The 15,098-nt window shown below is 35.6% G+C and overlaps 1 protein-coding gene across 3 annotated transcripts in view; it reads right to left on the reverse strand.

Moving 5' to 3' along the window:
- REV3L (REV3 like, DNA directed polymerase zeta catalytic subunit) overlaps positions 1-15,098 on the reverse strand; it is a 175,678-nt gene that overhangs the window by 97,000 nt on the left and 63,580 nt on the right. For all 3 annotated transcript variants that reach the window (XM_004422219.3, XM_087444009.1, XM_087444011.1), the window contains exons 5-6: positions 9,111-9,271; positions 1,981-2,077 (exon numbers count right to left, since the gene is read on the reverse strand). In XM_004422219.3, the coding sequence (XP_004422276.1) occupies positions 1,981-2,077; positions 9,111-9,271 (258 nt within the window). The remainder of the gene's footprint in view (positions 1-1,980; positions 2,078-9,110; positions 9,272-15,098) is intronic.

Consider the following 15,098-nt stretch of genomic DNA (forward strand, 5'->3'; position numbering starts at 1 on the left):
TTTACAATGAGCTAGCAAATAAGGTTAGCAGAGCTGCTGACTCAGCACTCTTTTCTCATGACAAGTTTGTTGCTCTCTGTTTATGGCCTTTGTAATAATGTTTATAAATGGATATAAAACATTTCTTTGTAAGAAAAAAAGTGGTACCCAAAAGAAGGCGCTAGCACTGGGAATAGAAATGAGACTGAAAAAATTTAAGAGTATTGATTTTTGGCAAAAGTTTTTTACCTTGTTATTTGTATTTGATTAAATTATGGATTTTCATGTTTAAGACAATATGAGCATCCCCAGAATACAAATTTATGGGATAATCTGAGACAAAAATATATAGCTATCCTACATTTATTATAAATTCTAATTCTGAACACCTTATCTAATGTCACCAGTTTGCCTACTCATATCTTTGCTTATAATTTGTCAACTCCTAAAAGTAACAAAATAGGATCCTTGAAAACATTCTAAAATTCATACTTTTCATTATAATACATAGGGTTTCCCCAAACTTACCCCTAATTAGTGGGGCTTTACTATAGTCTTATGACTTAATCAAAAAGATGTTTGTTCCAAAAGGCTTCAAATACAAATAAACTTTGATTTTAACCTGATGATGCAAAAAACAAGTTACTAAATGTAGAACTCTGAAAACCAAGGGGATCTAGCGAGTAGGTAAAATCCTTGGGTCAAGTTGATTTGCTCCAATTTCAGAGAGAAAGAGGGATGGTATCACAGACATAAAAAATGAGACAGCAAGTAGCTTGTTGGTCACTTTGCTCTGGGCAGGTCAGAACTTGAATCTGATGCAGTAAATAATATTCTCTCTACATTTAATACCATTTCAACATAATTACAAAAACAATTCTGCTGTATCTGCGAAGGAACCAAGAAGTGTGTGTGTGTGTGTGTGTGTGTGTGTATGTTTATCAAAAAGTCCTGATACTTGTTAACCTAAATAAAGAGGTAAGGCAAGTCACCGACTGTCCATATCGTTTTGAAGTTTTCAGTCTCATTCTAGTATAATATTCCAGTCATAAAACCATGTATTTCTATCATTATTTAATGAGATTCTTTCTTAATTTCAGGTATTAAAAAGCCCAAGTAATTCCGTAATACGGAAATTCTGCCAAGTACATATTAGGATCTTAAACTACATAAATTAAGCTCTAAACAAATATTTTTATGATAGTTTATCTTCAATTGATTAATAAATTCACATTTTCTTATCATGAAATAAAAAATAAAGTCATTTAAAGTTTTTCCACCTTGCACTCTTCATAAGAATTATCTGCTTAAAAAGCATCAGGTGACGTGTAGTGGAATGAGGAAAACCATAACCACCCTGCCAATACCCAACTGATCAATAAAAAGATCAAGAAAGCTTGGGCAATACTTTGCAATATAAAATAGAAATCCTTCTGAGTTTTATGTAGATAAAGCTATTATTGATAATTTAGATAGGTACTAATTACAAACGTGCTTTATGGTAGAGAAATCTAAACATTTGCAATATATTACCTCCCCCACAAAAGTCTAATAAATAATAGTCAAATCACAAATTATATTATTCATACACAGTATGTCAACCCACTTTTTTTCCACAAATACTTAATATACAGAAATTTGAGGGGTTATTTTTATTAAAAATATTTGCTGTTTAGGTTTTAAATTGTTATTTTATTATGTGATTTTTACTTGACAAGTTACAGGATATCAATTTAGAATGCACGATGAAGATGAATGTTGGAGAGAAGTATAAACATTTACAACCAGATTCCTTTTATTAATTAGGTATATTTTCATGGTCTGTTTTTAAAATCTATGATTCCACGTAACATGCTAATGTTGAGATTTGCTTTTTCGATAAACTTACAGATTAAAACAAACCAAATATAAGGTTAAAATTAAATTCTGGTAACCACTGATTTCTGAATACAGTAGGATATATGTAAATAAATTTTCTTTTCCTTTACAACATTAACTAACCTTGGTATTTCATCTTCTTCCCACCGAAATAAAGTACCAGTAAGAGAATTTCCTGGTAGCCGATCCTTGCAAGATCCAGTTGTATGCAATGGATCACCTAGGAATAGAAAGGTAAAAGGGGATAAAATCTACTTCCAACTTGCATATAATTACCCTATAAGTAAAATAATATACAACCTATACTTCTAGTTCCTAAAAATTCTTACACACACAGGAATGCATATGCACAGTTGAGAGTAATGGTTCCAAACTAAGCGGGGAAAGAAATATTTGCAATATATGAATATGAGAAAGAAATAACTACAATACTTTCATACTAGAACGAACGTATGATACATCTGAATGTACTATTGTGGTAGGTATGCTTAAAATCTCATTTTAAAAATAAAGAAAAATTAAGAATTTTTGTAGACTTTAAATTCCTAGGGTATTCTCAACTAAAATTCTAGTGGAAATCAGATTTCAGATAAAAATAAAACATACTTTAATACTACTCCCTGAACAACAACAACAAAATATACAATGCATTCCAGACGTAATGTCAGTAACAGTGAGCAGAAACCTGGGGCAAATGCAAATATAATTTGACCAGCAGCTGAAGACGGGACTACACGTTTGCTTAGTTGTTCCAGTTTCAGAAACTGAGTCCTGGGGTCATGCTTTGGAAGTACTCTCTAAATTTTAGCAACTCTTCTGTGATCTCTGGTGGGAATTTAAATTTTTACACAAGAGAAAGCTTGAGTGAGCGGCACAGAAAGAATTCTAACATTAAGAAAGAGATTAAATTTATAATGCTCTCCAGCTAAATTTAGTACTTTGATGTTCTTATTTGGTTAGCTAGATCACAAAATGGTGTAATTAGACTGAGATCAGGTATTAACATTTTAACAAAACTTACGCCAAAGCATTAACTGATTCTACACACTTTCGGAAGTTTTTAAAGGTTTTGCTGTTATGTAGCTAGGGCATTTATATAAAATTACTTTGCAAGTTGTAAATTACAATATAAATATTATTTTCTAATAAATTTATATTAAGAATGTACATAAGTTTACCGATTCAAAATTATCTATCACATTATAAAAATTCACATTTTACCTACATATAAAATTTCAACTGTGGATATCAAAAAATGTAAATAAAAATGCCTCTGGTACTCAAAATATTTACTCTATTTAAGTACTTCTATATACTTCCCCTTGTGAAGTAATTAGCACTATTTCTATTTTGACAATTGATTATATAACTGAATACTGAGATAAAATTGCATATACACACATAATAAAATTTCCAAATCGTTTTCACTTTTGATTTTACTCCACTTTCAAAAGTAAGCTACATTATGTTCTACATTAACTTGCCTTATAAGATAAAAATGTTGTTATGCATATATATAACATACACATTAATTTGCCATAAAAAGTTTACTGTCAGTTTAACTGTGTCTTAGATAACACGAAAAAATAAAATACAAAAAAATGATTCACCCATTCTTTCCATGATTTCAGTATAAACTTTTATCTTATACAAACCAACAAAACAAAAACCTGAGGGACATTTAATATAATAAATTAAGATAAAAATTTTTATTTTATCATATTTGCAATTTCCCTGCTTCTAATTTCTTCCCAACTAAATTTTATGTTTCTGCCTTCGAATTGTAAAAATTTTCCATTTAAAAAAAAGAAATCTTTCTATTTACCATTCTAATACTCATCTAACTTTTATAACTAAAATAAATGGCTTACATATATCTGCTAATTCAAACTTTTCTCATGCTTTTTCACCTCTTAGAATCAAATTTTTGTGAAAATTACCTCCTTTTTCTATAAATATCTCCTGTACATACTCTAGAACCTTTTCCATTCTTCAATACTTCTTGAACTCTCGGTATATTTGACACTGATAACAAACCTCTTATTCTAGTTTTTTGCAATAACCTTTTTATTTTGGAATAGTATTAAATTTATAGAAAAGTTGCAAGGATAGTATAGACAGTTTCCATACAGTGTTTACCAGGTCTCCCCCATTGTTAACATTTTATATTACCATAGTACACTTGTCAAAACAAAGAAACTGACAATAGTACACTACTATTAACTAAACTACACACTTTATTTGAATTTTACCAGTTTTTCCACTACTGTCCGCTGTTTCAGGACCCCATCTAGGACACCATATTGCATTTCTAGTTTCCTCTGGTCTATTTCTCAGTCTCCGTTTTTCATGACCTTGATGAGGTCATGAGTACTGGTGAGGTAACCTGTAGAATATCCCCCAATCCTGAGTTCGTCTGATGTTTTTCTCATGATTAGACTGTGGTTATCGGTTTTTGGAAAGAATACCATAGAAGTGATATGTCCTTCCCATCACATCATACAAAGGGGTACGCAATATCCACATGACACTACTGGGTTAACTTTCAATACTTGCGTAAGGGACAGTTCCATGGGTCTGACAGATGCCTAGAGTCATACTGCCATGTCAGTACTGTACAGAGTAATTCCTTCACTCTAAAAGTTCCTCTGTAAACATTTGCTTCATGGTCAACACTCCCCTCTTCTCCAGTCCCTGGAAACCATTAATATGTTTTCCATTTCGATAGTTTGCCTTTTTCAGAATGTTATATGAATGAAATCATACAATTTGTAGCTTCTTGGGTCTGGCTTCCTACACTTAGTAAAACGCATTAAAGATTCATCGATGTGTGAATCAATTGCTTGATGCTTTTTAATGATAAACAGTATTCCACTGTATGGATATATCAGTATTATCCACTGTCCCATTGAGTGGACACTTTGGTTACTTTAAATTTTTAGCAATTATAAATAAAGCTGCTATAAACATTTGCGTACAGGTTTTTGGGTGGACATAAGTTTTAAATCGCTTGGGTAAATGCCTAGGAGTGCAATCACTGGGTCACATGGTAAGTCCATGTTTAACATTACGAGAAACTGCCAAGCTGTCTTCCAAAGTGGCTGTACTAATGTGCATTCCTACTAGCGATGAATGAGAGTTGCTGCTGTTCCACATCCTCACCAGCCTTTATTATTGCTAGATTTTTTGGATTTTAGCCATTCTAATAGGTGTGTAGTGGTAGCTCTTTGTGGTTTTAATTTGCATTTCCGTAACGATATATGTTGAGAATCATCTTTTCATGAGTTTGCTATCCTTATATCTTTTTCATTGAAGTGTCTGTTCAGGTCTTTTGACTATTTTTAATTGGGTTGTTTGCTTTCTTATTGTTCAGTTTTAAGAGTTCTTTATATATTCTAGATACAAGTACTTTATCAGATATGTAATTTGAAAATATTTTCATGCAGTCTGTGACTTATCTTTTCATTTTCTTAATAGTATTTTTTACAGAGCAAAAGTTTTTTATTTTGACAAAATCAATTTATCAATTTTTCCTTTCATGGATCATGCTTTCTGTGTTGTATCTAAAACGTCATCGCTAAACCCAAGGTCAGGCAGATTTTTCCTTTGTTTTCTTCTAGAAGTCTGATGTTTTACATTTTACATTTAGGTCTATGACCCATTTTGAGTTAATTTTTATATAAAGTGGGAAGTATGTGTCTGGGCTCTTTTATTTTCTGGCGTATAGATATCCAATGATTCCAGCACTATTTGTTGAAAAAACTATCTTTTCCCCACTGAATTACCACTGCACCTTTGTCAAAGGTAAGTTGACTATATCGTATGGGTCTTTTTCTGAGCTCTATTCTGTTCCATTGGTCTACATGTCTATCCTTTTGCCAACACCATGCTGTCTTGATTACTGTAGCTTTATAGAAATTCTTGAAATTGGGTAATGTGCGTCCTTAAACCTTCACTCTTGAAAATCTCTACACTGGAAAAAAAAAAGGAGGATCTCCTGGATAAGAAATAACACAGCCCTCACAAAGATGGGAGGGGAAACAATCGCCGTAGGGAAGAAAGTTAAGCAGTGGGCAGTTCTCTTTCTCCTGCTTTTCTTACATCTTCCTTCTTCCTTCCTTTACTTTTTAGTCTCTTTCTCTACGGAGACAAAGGGAGATATTGGGCAAACAGCCTACCTCATCCTTCATTAGATGATTTCTCTTTTGGGGATCCTAAGCACCAAGGGACAGCTATTCGTTCACACAATTTGGTTTATTGTAAAAATTTTATAGTATTCTAAGATTTTGAGATGAGAAAAACTGGCAGTTAATAAACTATAAGTTGTCATCTAAACCTGAAGTTATTATTATCTAGTAGAATTAGTTGTAAACGAATGATTTTGGTCTACGTAAAAGAGGAGTCATATGCTGCTCTCAATGCTTCGATCTTTCTGCTTCTGTATTTAAATGAAAATGTAATTATTTAATACAAGTTGTCACTACAAAACAATCTCTTTTTAAAAGAAGTATCGTGGGGCCAGCTCGGTGGCGTAGCGGTCAAGTCTGCACATTCTGCTTCGGCAGCCCAGGTTTTGCCAGTTCGGATTCTGGGCATGGACCTACTCACCGCTCATCAAGCCATGCTGAGGTGGCGTCCCACATAGAAGAGCTACAACTCTAGAACTATGATACACAACTATGTACTGAGGCTTTGGGGAAAAAAAAAGAAGACTGGCAACAGATATTAGCCCAGGGCCAATCTTCCCCCCACTTCCCCCAAAAAAGTATTGCATCTAAGTTGTTTCACGTAAGGATATTATTAGCATGTTGGAAAGACAAATACAACTATAAATGAATATAACTTATACATTAGAGCACTGCAAATAGTGTTACATTTAATAAATATTCTGAATTATAGTCTTTCAAACAGCATCTAATAATTTCAATATCTGAATTCTTTGTAGGTTTGGGGGGGTGTGTGTGTGCACGCAGGCATGTGCATGCACACACATGCATGTGTTTGCTAGGTTTTACTCATGGAGACAGTTTTCTCATGTGACTGGTATATTCTAAATTGTGTGCTGAACATATTATACTTCAAATTTTATTTTTAGGAAGAATATGAGACCTAAAATAAACATAATTCCCTCTAGAGAGGATCTGCATTTGCCTCTACCAGATCTGAGTGTATTACCAGACTAGCACCACCTCAAATCAAGTCCTAGACTTGGGAAGCTCTTTTAGTCCCAGGGGATTCAAACTGGGCTGAAATGTCCCAAAAGTTGTTCCACTTCCCAGTTGGTGCTCAACTTAAGGGCATGTCTATCTGAGACCCTACCTTACTCTGTGAGGGGTTCCAACTTCTCTAGCAGGCCCCGGGTTTTTGTTTCTGTCTCCCTCATCTAGTAAAGCTCTCTCAATGGAAGTTCTAAATTTTCCAGGATTAGCAGACTCCTCAGGGAAAAGGCTTTCAGCACTCTATTCCCTCTGTTGGCCAGTACTTCTTTTTTTTCTTTCTTTTTTTTTGTGAGGAAGATCAGCCCTGAGCTAACATCCGTGCTAATCCTCCTCTTTTTGCTGAGGAAGACCGGCTCTGAGCTAACATCTATTGCCAATCCTCCTCTTTTTTTTGTTCCCCAAAGCCCCAGTAGATAGCTGTATGTCATAGTTGCACATTCTTCTAGTTGCTGTATGTGGGACGCAGCCTCAGCATGGCCAGAGAAGCGGTGTGTCGGTGTGTGCCCGGGGTCCGAACCCGGGCCGCCAGTAGCGGAGCGCACACACTTAACCGCTAAGCCACGGGGCCAGCCTGGCCAGTACTTCTTAATTGTTTTGTAATCTCTTTGATGCATTTAAGATTTTTTTTAATCTTATCTAGCCTTTAAATTGTTTTTAGTAGAAGAGTTGATCCCAATAACCTAGCCCACTATTCACGGAAAAAAAAATCCTCCATGGTTACTTTTCAGAGCACAGTTTGGGTATGGTAGAAGAAATGAAAGGAGTTAACCCCCCCCCCCCCCACAATAGCTGGTAAACTATGAGACAAAAAAATGCTAACCTCTGGTTCAAGAAGTTTGGCAGTGAAGGAAAAGAAAAAAATTTTAACAGTTAGAAAGAACAGTAGAGTTGGCATAAAAATGCTGGATTCGTTTTTTTTGTTTGTTTTCTGAGGAAGATTCACTCTTAGCTAACATCTGTTCCATTATGAACAACGCTGCTATGAACATTCATGTACAAGTATTTGTGTAGCCATATGTTTTCATTTCTCTTGGCTATATACCTAGGAATAGAATTTCTGGGTGAACTGGTCTAGCATCTTTAGCCTTTTATTCTCTTTGGATTCCACCTTCTCTACTTAATACAAAACAAATCCAGGGGCCAGCCAGGTGGAACAAATGCAGGTGGAAACCCAAAATGTCCACCAATTGATGAATTGATAAACAAAGTGTAGTTTATATCCATGCAACAGAATTTTATTTGGCCGATAGAAAGGAAGGAAATACTGATACGTGCTACAACATGGATGAACCTTGAAAAGATAAAGCTAAGTGAAAAAAAACCCCATAAGACTCCATTTATATGAGATGTGCAGAATGGGCAAACACAGAGACAAAGTAGATTAGTGGTTGCTAAGGGGTGGGAGGCATGGGAAAATGGAGGTGATTGCTAAAGACTACGGGGTTTCTCTTAGAGGTGTTGAAAATGTTCTAAATTTTATGTGGTGATAGCTGCACAACTCTGTGAATATATTAAAAACCATGGGATTGTCCATTTTATTTATTTATTTGTGGTATGGAAGATTGGCCCTGAGCTAACATCTGTTGCCAGTCTTCCCCTCGCCTTCTTTTTGGTTTGAGGAAGATTGGTGCTGAGCTAACATGTGTGCCAATCTTCCTCTACCTTGCCTGTGGGTCGCTGCCACAGCATGGCTGGTGAGTGGTGTAGGTCCATGTCCGGGATCCGAACCCGTGAACCCCGGGCTGCCAAAGCGGAGAGTGCCGAACTTAACCACTATACCACCAGGCCAGCCCCTGAACTGTCCATTTTAAATGAGTGAATTGCATGATATGTGAATTATATCTCAATAAAACTGTTACCAAAAAATTTTCTTTTGAGATTCTTTTCCTGATAAACTCGAAGACCATTTTGCATATTTCTTTTTATTCTTTATCCACTCAGCACTTATTTTCTAAATATATATTATTTTATAAATCATCAATTACATAACACTTGTTTCAAAGCTTTAATCTGAACTTGCGAAATTAACCTTACTTTTCCTTCTTGCTTTTCGGAACTTGACAGCAGCCAGATTTATTAAATTCATTCCATACAGATTGTAGTCAATGAAGAGCTGTAGGAGGTAGGGAATATGCGCTTCATGAGGCTGGTAAAATTTATTCATTATGGCTCCACTTTGCAAAAGTTCACATATCCTGTATTAGAAAAAAAAAGTTATGTCATAAAATTATGTTTCCTAAAATCTTAAGTGAAACAATGATTAAATTAACATAGAGAATAAAACACATTATATTAGCACACAAATTTTTCATTTTAACTTTACTGGAAATTTGTATTTTGTTAGAAATTAAAAGTTTAAATCAAGTTTCAAAGAAAGCTATGTACTCTGAAAGAAAATGACAAAAAACTTCTTGGATGAATATCTTGACTTCTAAAACCAATTTAATACTAACTATATTAAAAAACCAAAATGTCAAAAAGGTTTTTGAAATGTGAGCTTTTCCTTTTAAAAAAGCAGAAAAGGGCGGGCCCCGTGGCTTAGCGGTTAAGTGCACGTGCTCCACTGCTGGCAGCCCGGGGTGCGGATCCCGGGTGCGCACCGATGCACCGCTTGTCCGGCCATGCTGAGGCCTTGTCCCACATACAGCAACAAGAAGGATGTGCAACTATGACATACAACTATCTACTGGGGCTTTGGGGGAAAAAATAAATAAAATTATAAAAAAAAAAAATGCAGAAAAATTTTTGAAAAGATTATATAAAAATTCTAAAAAAGGAAATATAACTCAATCCACCACTCAGAGATGTTACTATTTTAATATTTTTCTTCTGAGTTGTTTTCCCTTTATGATGGGGAATATAAACAACAGGCAATTATAAATAGTCTAAGTGCCATGCAGGGCAAGTATATGAACATCTAGAAGGAGTATTAATCAGACAGAGGTAGTGTCTGCAAAGCCTTCTTGAAGAGAAGTCTCTAAGGAGGAAATAACTTTGATGAACCAGAGATAACTTCTTCTCTGAAGGGAGGGAAGAGTATTTTATGCAAATAAAATTGTACATGTAGGGGCTGGCCCTGTGGCATAGTGGTTAAGTTTGGCCCTCTCTGCTTTGGCGGCCCAGGTTCATGGGTTCGGATCCCAGGCGCGGACCTACACCACTCGTCAGCCATGCTGTGGTGGTGACCCACGTACAAAGTAGAGGAAGATTGGCACAGATGCTAGGTCAGCGAAAAACAAAAAAAAAAGCACATGTAAAGGGTCATGAGAAAACATGGCTTATTCCGGAAATGAACTGAAACCACTGAGTGAGGCCTAGTGACAGGCTGTGGTAGGGGAGGGAGGATAGAGAGGTAGTAACAGATCAGGTCATGCACAGCCTATTAAGATGTGTGGAGAGGTAGTGGAATTTGCCTGTGAAGTGAAGAGCAGCAAAGTGAAATGACCAGGTTAGACAGAGAATGCACAAGACTGGATAAAGGGACTGAGAAGGCTATTGTGGAAAAACTAAGATGATGGGGGCTTTAACAACGATCACAGAAATGTGTTGATTCAGGAGGCATATAAGGAATAAAATGGTCAGGCCTTGACAACCAACTAGACGTGGAGGGTGTGGTAGAACAGGAGCTGAAGACAATGCCTACATTTCTTGCTTAAGCAGCTAGCTGGTGGTGTTGCATTTATTGAAACAGAAAGGACTGGAAGAACACAGGTTTGTTTGGAGATTTGTTTTTGGAGCAGGAATGAGGATAATCTCAGTTTTAGACATAGTGGGGTTTAGGTATAGCAGGGTATTTCATCTATTCTATGAAAATATTGGAAATAAATGAGAATGAAGATGATAAGAATAATTTTATTAACACAGCAGAGGCAGCTAACATTTTTGAGCACTATGTACTGAACACTGTGTTAGGTGCTTTAAATGCTTTATCTCAAGTAATCCTCACCACAAACCCGTGGTACTATTATCCCCATTTTATAAATAGAGAAACTGAGTCTTAGAGAAATTAAAAAGTTGTCCAAAATCATATGAATATAAAGTGGAAGAGCTAAAATTCAAACCAAGTTTTCTTTGACTTGTGAACCATCACTCTTAACTAGAGTGCTATTCTATTTATTCAGTAGATGGTTTGATATATATATACTGATCAGGAGCTCTGGAGGGATATCTAGGCTACTGATAGACACTTGGAAGTCAAATGCATAGAGATTAACAAAAACAAAAACAAATTATGGGAGTAGATAAGGCTACAGAATGAGGAGCAAGTATAGCGAGAAAAGATGAAAGCCTCAGACAGAACTCCAAGGAACAACCACAGATGTTAAAAGAGGAACCAACAAACTGGCATAAATATGAATGATCAGACGGGTATAAGGAAAACCAGAGGAGGTTCATATCAAAGAAACCAACATTTGGGATTATTTTAAGGCACTGTCAGCATTGACACGAGGTCAAAAGGTAAGGACAAAAAGGTGTTAACTGGATTTAACAATATGGAGCTCATTAGTGAAGGCAATTTCAGTGGAATGGTTGGGGTAGAACCATATTGGAATAAGTTAGAGGACTGAATGGGAGGTAAGAAATTGGATACACAAAGTATAGATAAATCCTTCTGGGAGAATAGCTATGAGTATGAATGTGAGTATGTAAAATTAACAGAGTCATCAATATTTAAATGGTGTGCAAAGGGAGATGGGGATAACTGATGGATGGAAGAAAAGGTCAAACAGAGTAGATCTTGAGCTTTAGGGGTGAGAGGGAAAATCTTTTTCACTGTAATAGGCAGCAAGAAGGAGAAAATGGATGTGACCAGAGTTTAAGGATCCTTGATAGGAAATTAAGAGAGATTTATTCCAGTGTTCTTGAACTTTTTGGTGCCAGGACCCTTTTTCATTCTTAAAAATTATTGCAAGTGCCAAAGAGTTTTTGTTTATATCCATTGAGATTTACCATATTAGAAGTTAAAACTGAGGAAGTTTTAAGAAACTTACCTCCTAATTTTAAAATAACAATAATAAACCCATCATATCTTAACATAACATTGTTTTATAAAAAATAACTATATTTTCTAAAACAAAAACAATTTAGTGAGAAAAGAGGAATTGTTTTATATGTTTGAAAATCTCTGTCTGTTTAACAGAAGACAGCTGGATTCTCACATCTGCTTCTGCTCAATCTGTTGTGATATATTGTTTTGGAAGAAAATCCAGCCTCACGTAGATATGTGGGTAGAAAAAGGAAGAGTAACTGAATAGCCTTTTCAGATAAATGTTGATTTTCTTCTTTGATACTACAAGGAAATGCAATGGAATGGTAGTTTTTTGTTTGTTTGTTTGGTGAGGAAGATTAGCCCTGAGCTAACATCTGTCACCAACCCTCTTCTTTTTGCTAAGGAAGACTGGCCCTGGGCTAACATCCGTGCCCATCTTCCTCTACTTTAGATGTGGGACGCCTGCCACAGCATGGCTTGGTAAGTGGTGCATAAGTCTGCACCTGGGATCCGAACCTGTGAACCCCGGGCTGCCGAAGCAAAGCACACGACCTTAACCACTACGCCACCAGGGAGTGGTAGTTTCTTAAAGGTTAGCAACAATGTGGAATTTGAAACAGTATCAGTGAACTCTTTGTACTCTGTTACATTAAAATCTACTGGTCTGTCTTACACTTGGAATAATTTTACCCATGCCTGATTTTCTAACATCATGCACTGGTCATTTGGAAAATATAGATCCACTAAGTTATACAGATATTCTAAATGTTGACAAATTTCATTAAATGATATGAAAAAAAATCATTTGTTAATATCATCATCTATCTCATCAGAAAAATCTTTAAGTACTAGAAAGCTGTTAAGTTTACATTAGCAATAAAGTTTTCCAAAATTCTCATGTTTCCTTAAAAGCTCAAATTTTATCATTGGCAACAAATACTATGAGTTTTCTTCTTTGAAGTGACAGGCTCACTTTGTTCATTGTTGAGAAGATGTCTGTCAAACAGGCAAATCATTATAACTTTTTTTTTTTTTAATTTTTTATCTACTTTATTTTTTTTTAATTTTTTGTTTATTGCAGTAACATTGGTTTATAACATTGTATAAATTTCAGGTGTACATCATTATACTTCTACTTCTGCATAGATTACATCATGTTCACCACCCAAATACTAATTACAACCCATCACCACACACATGTGCCAAATTACCCCTTTCGCCCTCCGCCCTCCCCCCTTCCCCTCTGGCAACCACCAATCCAATCTCTGTCTCTATGTGTTTGTTTATTGCTGTTATTATCTACCACTTAATGAAGGAAATCATATGGTATTTGACCTTCTCCCTCTGATTTATTTCACTTTGCATAATACCCTCAATGTCCATCCATGTTGTCACAAATGGCTGGATTTCATTGTTTCTTATGGCTGAGTAGTATTCCATTCCAATACTACTTTCCATATGGAAAGTAGTATTCCATATACCACATCTTCTTTATCCATTCGTCCCTTGATGGGCACCTAGGTTGCTTCCAAGTCTTGGCTATTGTGAATAATGCTGCAATGAACACAGGGGTGCATGTATCTTTACGCATGGGTGTTTTCAAGTTCTTTGGCTAAATAGCCAGCAGTGGAATAGCTAGATCATATGGTAGTTCTATCCTTGATTTTTTGAGGAATCTCCATACTGTTTTCCATAATGGCTGTACCAGTTTGCACTCCCACCAGCAGTGTATGAGAGTTCCCTTCTCTCCACATCCTCTCCAACACATGTTGTTTCCTGTCTTGTTAATTACAGCCATTCTGACGGGCGTGAGGTGATATCTCATTGTAGTTTTGATTTGCATTTCCCTGATAGTTAATGATTTTGAACATCTTTTCATGTGTCTCTTGGCCATCTGCATATCTTCTTTGGAGAAACGTCTGTTCAGGTCTTTTGCCCATTTTTTAATTGGGTTGGTAGTTTTTTTGTTGTTGAGATGCATGAGTTCTTTATATATTTTGGAGATTAACCCCTTATCAGATATATGGTTTGCAAATATCTTCTCCCAATTATTAGGTTGTCTTTCGTTTTGTTGATGGTTTCCTTTGCTGTGCAGAAGCTTTTTAGTTTGATGTAGTCCCATTTGTTTCATTTTTTCTATTGTTTCTCTTGCCCGGTCAGACATGGTGCTTGAAAATATGTTGCTAAGACCAATGTTGAAGAGCGTACTGCCTATGTTTTCTTCTAGAAGTTTCGTAGTTTCAGGTCTTATGTTCAAGTATTTAATCCATTTGGAGTTAATTTTTGTGTATCGTGTAAGGTAAGGGTCTACTTTCATTTTTTTGCATGTGGCTGTCCAGTTTTCCCAACACCACTTGTTGAAGAGACTTTCTTTTCTCCATCGTATGTTCTTGGCTCCTTTGTCAAAGATTAGCTGTCCATAGATGTGTGGGTTTATTTCTGGGCTTTCGATTCTATTCCATTGATCTGGGTGTCTGTTTTTGTGCCAGTACAATGCTGTTTTGGTTACTATAGCTTTGTAGTATATTTTGAAATCAGGGAGTGTGATACCTCCAGCTTTGTTCTTTTTTCTCAGGATTCCTTTAGCTATTCGGGGTCTTTTGTTGTTCCATATAAATTTTAGGATTCTTTGTTCTATTTCTGTGAAAAATGTTGTTGGAACTTTGATAGGGATTGCATTGAATCTATAGATTGCTTTAGGAAGTATGGACGTCTTAACTATGTTAATTCTTCCAATCCAAGAGCATGGAATATCCTTCCATTTCTTTGTGTCTTCTTCAATTTCTTTCAGCAATGTTTTATAGTTTTTGGTGTGCAGATCTTTCACCTCTTTGGTTAAGTTTATTCCTAGGCATTTTCTTCTTTCTGTTGCAATTGTAAATGGGATTGTATTTTTAATTTCTCTTTCTGCTACTTCGTTGTTAGTGTATAGAAATGCAACTGATTTTTGTATGTTGTAAATCATTATAACTTGACTTGGGCCAAGGTGCCAGCAGTCACCAACAGGTGAATCACATCTTAGTATTATGAAA

Source organism: Ceratotherium simum, chromosome 19 (genome assembly GCF_057802395.1).
Source record: "Ceratotherium simum simum isolate JZ-2026a chromosome 19, ASM5780239v1, whole genome shotgun sequence".
Classification (NCBI taxonomy): Eukaryota; Metazoa; Chordata; class Mammalia; order Perissodactyla; family Rhinocerotidae; genus Ceratotherium; species Ceratotherium simum.